We start from the raw sequence: 6,995 nt of genomic DNA on the forward strand, positions 1-6,995 counted from the left end.
CCCAAAAATTATTTTCCCTGTTCAGATGTACTGAGATTCTTAAAGAACTGATCCTGCCATAACAGCAATCTCTTATTCCTGTTGGGGTTTTTTTTGTTTGGTTTTGGCTTTTTTTACTTTAAGGACAAATACTGTGGTTTGGTGGAGCATCCTGGGAAAAGAGTGGAGTGACACTCTCATTGTCCCCACTCTGGGATTTGCCAACAGTTAAATGATCTTAGGTTTGTACCTCCCCTGTAGTTCCTCCACCATCTTTCAGTTAATTAGTCACTGTCTAAAAGTTGATTTGCTAAAAGTTGTCTTGCTAAAAGTTTTATTGCGGTTTAGTCTCTCATGTGTTTCTCTTTCATGTGCTGCAGCACAAGTGGAGGTGTTGTCTGCTGCGCTCAGAGCATCCAGTTTGGATCCTCAGGAAGAGACAATGGCCAGCGTCAGCAAGGGGACAGATTCACAGACTGAACTAACTATCAATGACCAACAAAGTTTTAAACCTATACTGGGTGATATTGTGCCTTTAATTGGTGATACTGTTGAGGTAAGAAGCAAGTTTTGTACTCTTATTTTCCCATTAGGATTTCTAGGGCTCCAGTAATAGAGCTGTATTTTGCATCCATATGGTGATTGCAACCAAATGCTTCCTACTTTGGCTAGCATGGCATTTGGGTTTTTTTGGCTGGTATTAAAGTGTTAGCTACTAAAATAAAATGAGTTGTGTTGGGTGCCTTTGTTTTTGCCATGTGCTTGTCCATGAAAATTCTTGAAGTTGTTTTTGTTAAAATCTCTGTTATGGCTGTCACATTTGAAGATGTTTTAATGCTACTGCAGTTTATTGCTGTGAAATTGCCTTCCTTAAAACAGAGCCCTACTTATAATAAGAGAATCCTCTTCTCCGGTGCCCCCCTGTGAACCTGGAGAATGAGGTACTTTGTTGCCTTTGCTCCTTGTTGAAATGATTTATAGCAGTTTACTGTTCTGCTTAAGAGAAGTCCAGGACTTGCAATCTAAATGTTCTGTGGACTGCTGAAAGAGAAAGTGATTCTAGCAATCAGTAACATCTTAAGCATTTTGTACTTACTTCTTCAACCCCCCACCGCTGCCCCCTGCCCCATTGTAGTTGTGGCATTTTGATGCTCTTTTTCTGTTCTTTACTGTGTGCCAGCCAAACCCACTATGTTCACTGCATATAGCAACACAAGCTCTGGTGGTATTAAAAGCTATGACTATGCAGAAAGCAACGATTCCAAAACGTGCTCCATAAAACCACAGCAAGGGATTTGTTCAGTCGTATTGATGAAATGGTATTTTCGGGTGAAATTTTGATAAATGTCTTTGAAACGGCAAAGAGTTAACATCAGTTCAGTGCAAACATTTTCATCCTTCTGTAATTAGAGCAGTGTTTCTTTGTGGCATTTAATTAACTTTTCACCTAAGCTGTTGGACTACCATCTAAACATATGAGGAGTTTAGGAGTGTGACATTTACTTGGATACTGCTGATTATACACAATTATAATTTAACTCTACAAATATGGTTGGTTTATTTCAAAACACCCAACCTGCCCTGATTCCTTTATGTCAAGCTCGATATGCTTTTTTTATCATAGGGTCTGTTGTAATCACTTCCTTCTAAAGCTAATCTGCAAAATGACAGTGTAAATATATCCTCTGTCCTTAAGAATTTTGGGGGTGGTGAGGGTGGTGTTTGTTCAGAGGGACTTGTCCTACGTTTTATGTCTTTACAGGGTATGGCGCTGACAGAAAGTTTTAAGAACCTGTCACATTTCTGGTATATGTTGGTTTTGCATGTTTCAGTTTTATGCTTTGAAAGGATGCTCTTAATCTGTCAGTTCCTTGCCTGTTACTGGCACTGAATCAAGTCCTCATTTTACAAGTGAACGGATATTACAGAGGTGACCTAGAATTCTGGGAATCAAGCTGTGATCTGTTGAGCAAGTAGACTGTTACCCCTAGCAGTAAAGAGAGCTCTGATTTTCACAGGTGGTTGTTCGGATTTTTTTTGGTTTAGTGTTTTTTTTTGTTGGTGGAGGTTTGTGGTTTTGTTTTGTTGTTGTTGTGGCTTGGCTTGTTTTTTTTTTTTTTTTGTTTGTAACAGTACGGCAATGTTTTAACTGGGTACTGGACACTTGACAAAAAAAATCAAGCTAAAGTATTTTATTTGAATGCAGCCTGCTCAGTTGTGCACAGATACCACCAGGCAAAATACACTTTGCTTGTCTTTCAGCAGCTGTATTGGCTCCTGAAGGAGTTATTTCTACATATTACTGAGAGATTCTCTATTCAGATGAAATAAATGGTGTAATAGGGGGAACCAGTAAGATTATGGGACATGAAACTTGCTTGTTGAAGGTAGCTGTTTGATTTTTCCTCAGGAGCCATTGTTTTTATGTTCTTCAGGTTGTACATTCTCTATAAGGTTTGGTAAATAAATGTAAGCCTTAAGATTAATTCCCCAGGTCATATCCACCCAGTGGATGGATGTGGGAGTCTTTTTTTTTTTTTTTTTAATGTTAGAGGTAGAAAAGAAAAGAAAGTGAAATAAAACCAGTCCACTCCTGTCTGGCACAAGTACCTCTCTTTAAAAATAGAAGCTAAAGGAAACCTCACCTTAAAGATTTGTAAGGCCATGGCAAAGATTTTGCATCTCAGAGGTGGTGGTTCACCAGTTTGGTACACAAGAAACTTCCAGGCTAAACCCTGCTGAATTTCTATGTCCTGGCTCTCTGAAGTGCTCAGTTCGGTGTGTGCCTGGAAGAAGTACAGATGGAACTTTGTCTTCAGGAATAGAGATGCTGCATAACTTAAATGCTGACTTATGCTGTGGTTCTGTACAGAAGAAGTGCATATTTGACTTTAAAAATGGCTGGGTAAAAATGTTCCCATCTTCAGTATATTCAGTGTGTGTATATATATAGACATACTTCAGTATATCTAGTTGTTCAACTCAGTTCAATCCATAAAGTAAGATTTTTATTTTATATTTTTTAAACTTAACCTTTTGGAACTGGGGTAGCAGGGAATGTGCGTGATAGAGTCTTTTCATTTTTGTTGTAGCGGAATGGATGACTAGCCTCTGTTCTTGTGCTCCTGGACAACTCTTGAAAAGCACTGTGGATAGGGTGTGCTGGCTACCTTGTAATTTCTTCATTTGGAAGGAGTCAAAACTGGTGAATTTCTGGCAATACTGAAAACAATCTCTTTTTCTGGGGAAAAAAACCCAGCCAAACAAAAGGCTAAAAAAAAGAGTGAAGGAATTGACTGTCAAAGTAAAAATCCTGCAGAGGTGCTTTTCAGAGCCTCTGGAGGTTTTATAGTTGGGAGTTGTATGCTGCTGGACACATTTAGTTGCAAAGTTGCTTGCAGATTCATTGGCTCTTTGACACTTTCTTGCTGCTGCTTGATAAGCCTGGCAGGTGACATGGGCTGCTGTGCCAGCAATATGTAGTTGTCTCACAGCTCTGCCTGGTCTTGATCACCTGTAATTATACCTCAGCAACTAAAATTACAGCCCAGCTCTTAGGTAAAAGCAGCTCATGGAAGAGGAAAAAGCAACTATATGAAGTCAAACCAAGGAAGACAGATGGTATCCTGGAGGCTTTTTTGAAGAAGTCTATAGTTTGCTGGAAAATCCTCGTTGTCAAAATAATCTGAACAGCTGGTAGAGTAGGCATGTTCTCATTGCTTGTGTTGACCCTGGGAGCTCACCCCGCAGCGTCTGTGAATAGATAAGATACCTTGACTCAATTCTAGCAAAAATGCCTTTGTCCTGTGCCACCACACAGTAGCCTGATCTACTTTTCTAACATCATTGCCTGAACATCATTGCCTGCTTCTTGAGATTCATGTTTTATTATCCAAAGTCCCTTGTATGTGGGGAGCTCCACTTGTATGGAAAGTGACAGTGCTGCATCCCCTCAGCAGCACAGTCCATCACAGCGTATCAAACCTCTGCTGCTCGGCAGAATTCTGAAACAGGGGCTCAGCCCTTATCTTCAAGGTCCAGATATGTAGCCAGGTTGCTTGAATGATTGCTAACAATTATTTTAATAGAACTGATAAGAGAGGTGATGACTGTTGTCAGCAGCTATGGCCAACGAGGACTCCACATTATAAGATGCTTATCCATAGAGAAGATTGTAGAATAGAAATGAGCAACAGCATAAGTCTCATCAGTTTCTACTCTTCACTGTGAGGGTGGCTTTGTTTTGACCTTTTTGTAGCACAGATCCAAAGCAACAAATCCAACAAAACTGGCTACAGGTGTTTTCTCATTTTCCATTCAGGGGACAGGCAATGTGACTCATATGTTGGGTTACATTTTCCTTAATGCGGTCTCGAAGTTACTCCTCTCCTGTGATTTTTTTTCATTCCACAAGAACCAAAATGGAGCAGAATAAGAAGAGCCTCAGTTTGAAATTGAAAGCAGAAAGATTTATTTTTTGATTTTGGGCTGTAGCAAAATTGTATTTGATATTAAAACATATTTTCCTTTAATCTAAGAAAAAGACTGAAGTTAGGGCAGCACTTCTTGGTGTTGATATTTCTTTTATGTTTAGTCCTAGAGTGTATTTTGTGTGACCTTTAATTTTCTTTTTTTCACAGAGTATGGATTCTACACTTCACTATATTCATAATGATTCAGATTTAAGCACCAACAGTAGTTTCAGCCCTGAAGAAGAAAGAAAATCCAAAGTACAGGTAAATTAAAGTGACTTCTGGTTCTCTTATGTGTATCAGATAAGTGGAATTTTTTTTATGTATGAGGATCTCCTTTATCCTTTTCTTTCAGTCATTCCTGACGTGATATGGTTTCTATTAGATGGGCAAACCTCTTAAGTAGTTTTAAAATATTCCTTTTTTCCAGAAATAATGTCTGAGTTCAGCGGTCGTTTCTGTTACATTTATGCATAGGAGATGACAATAGTTTTTTGACATGAGGTAACAGTTGTCGTAGATTTTCAGGCTCTGGTTTCATTTGGTTTAATTTGCTGTGGAAACGATGCTGGAATGGAAATTAGGTTATTGAGGAAACAGGATTTTTTAATTACATGATTTGAGTGAAACCACCCCCTCCCCATGATAGCTTTTTGTAGAACAGTTGTGAAAGTGTTTCATCGAGCTCAAACTGTCTCTCTGGTATTTTTCCCAAAAGGAATCAAATGTTTGTTGTTACGTAGTTTAACAGTAGGTGTGCTACCCTGCGACAGTGTGATTCCTTGAGTGTCCCTCTTGTTTCTTGTCAGCAGAGCTGTTGGGCAGCGGTGTCAGGGAAACGTTCTTGTACACCCCTTGGGTGGAGTCAGTGCAAAGATAGTGGTGAAGTCAATGTGAAGAGGTTTTCACAAAATTTTGGTTTAGATGCTTTAGTTTCTCAGTGAACCGAAGGAATGGTCTTCACCAGAGATCTCTTTGTCTCTGGAGAAGCATTTTCCTTCCTGTTGGCTATTCAGGGAGTTTGGAAGCAATACTGAACACACTATACTCCGCTCCCTGCCCTTCCCTGCCTCCCCAAGGCATTTTGATTTAGTTTTATTCTCTCTACCTTCCCAAGATTTTGAGAGAATTAGAGAAAGTTTTTTTTGAGCAAGTCTCATCATTTGCTGTTCTGCCTATTTTTATGGGTGGGTTAAAATGGCCAGTTTGCACAACCCATGAGCCTGAATGTTTGCAGAGGCATAGAATGTAATCTTTTAATTTCCTGGTCTCCCTAAGACAACTGTGATCCACTTGTTCATGTGTTCTGTGGATCTATATATTTTCAAATAGCCCCCAGTCATGTCATAGTCTCTTTGGAACCTTTTGGTGGAAATTAGGAAATACAAAACCTTTGTGCTCTACTAGGACACTGTAATAAAGTAATATTCTATAGTTGTGGTAGAAAAAAATGTTTGGTTTTTTTTCTGACAGCGCGCCCTGGAATTTTAGTAACCCTTATGAGGATTAATTGAAAATAGTATAAAGGCTCTACCCTTTTGTTGCCTGCAGGATGTGGTACCTCAAGCCTTGCTGGATCAGTACTTATCAATGACTGATCCGTCTCGCGCACAAACAGTCGATACCGAGATTGCCAAGCACTGTGCCTACAGCCTGCCAGGGGTGGCTCTGACACTGGGCAGGCAGAACTGGCACTGTCTGAAAGACACCTATGAGACACTGGCGTCTGACATGCAGGTAAGCTCAAGCAGCTCTCACAGCAAGTGACCTGAACTTCTGTGATGTGACAACGAACAATCTGAACCTCTGTGGTGGTTTCTCTTGTTTACCGGGTGTTGGGTTGCCCTGCTTTTTACGTGGAGCTTTCTCTTCCTGATGTCAGTTATTTATATAAGGAATGAAGGTATAATGGTTGTCTCAGAAGAAGCTGGGGGTGTGCAGTGCTCAGATAGTAAGGAAATAGGGTGGCTAGAGTGGGAGGTGTATCTCCAGTAGGAAAGTGAGGAGTGGTCTCCAATTTCCTCTGCTTGCTTGAGATCTTACAGTGGTGTCTGGGAGTCTCCGAGGTATGAGAATTTGGGCTGTGCTGCTCTTCAAGCAGACATTGCCCCTGCAGGCATGTCTGGAGCTCAGTGAGTCAGCCTCACGCCAGGCCTTTGGTGCTGCATCCAGTTAGTCATAGAGGAATAACATCACTTGTCACCACGCAGCATTGCTGCTTTAAAAACAAATGCTGGAAATAGCACCATTTTCCTTGTTGTCAGGTGGTAAGGAGGTGGCTTTATTCATTTTGCTGTTGGTTTACAGTTGTTTTCCAGTCCTCCCTTGTTTCCTTTTTTGGAGATGCTCTTTGCATTTTTTTTTTAAATATTCTCAGACTACTTCACCTCTCTTGAACTTGCTGCTTGCTATGTCAGAGCAGCAGTTCTCAGTGATACATAGTGAGCAATTTATACATGGCTATTGCTCATGTTTTCCAAACTCTTGCAGCCATTAAAAACAAACGGCTAATAAATTTAAAACATAAGTGAAAACAAATTACCC

The 6,995-nt window shown here is 40.1% G+C and overlaps 1 protein-coding gene across 1 annotated transcript in view; it reads left to right on the forward strand.

Moving 5' to 3' along the window:
• The first annotated feature begins 211 nt into the window (after positions 1-211).
• Positions 212-6,995, forward strand: part of LOC114056677 (serine/threonine-protein phosphatase 4 regulatory subunit 1-like) — a 12,748-nt gene continuing 5,964 nt past the window's right edge. Inside the window, exons 1-3 of the mRNA XM_027882065.1 lie at positions 212-535; positions 4,620-4,715; positions 6,003-6,188. Of these exons, the coding sequence (XP_027737866.1) occupies positions 212-535; positions 4,620-4,715; positions 6,003-6,188 (606 nt within the window). The remainder of the gene's footprint in view (positions 536-4,619; positions 4,716-6,002; positions 6,189-6,995) is intronic.

The sequence above is a fragment of the Empidonax traillii genome, unplaced genomic scaffold (assembly GCF_003031625.1).
Source record: "Empidonax traillii isolate 1590-97213 ecotype Southwest subspecies unplaced genomic scaffold, ASM303162v1 scaffold100:size1405979, whole genome shotgun sequence".
Classification (NCBI taxonomy): Eukaryota; Metazoa; Chordata; class Aves; order Passeriformes; family Tyrannidae; genus Empidonax; species Empidonax traillii.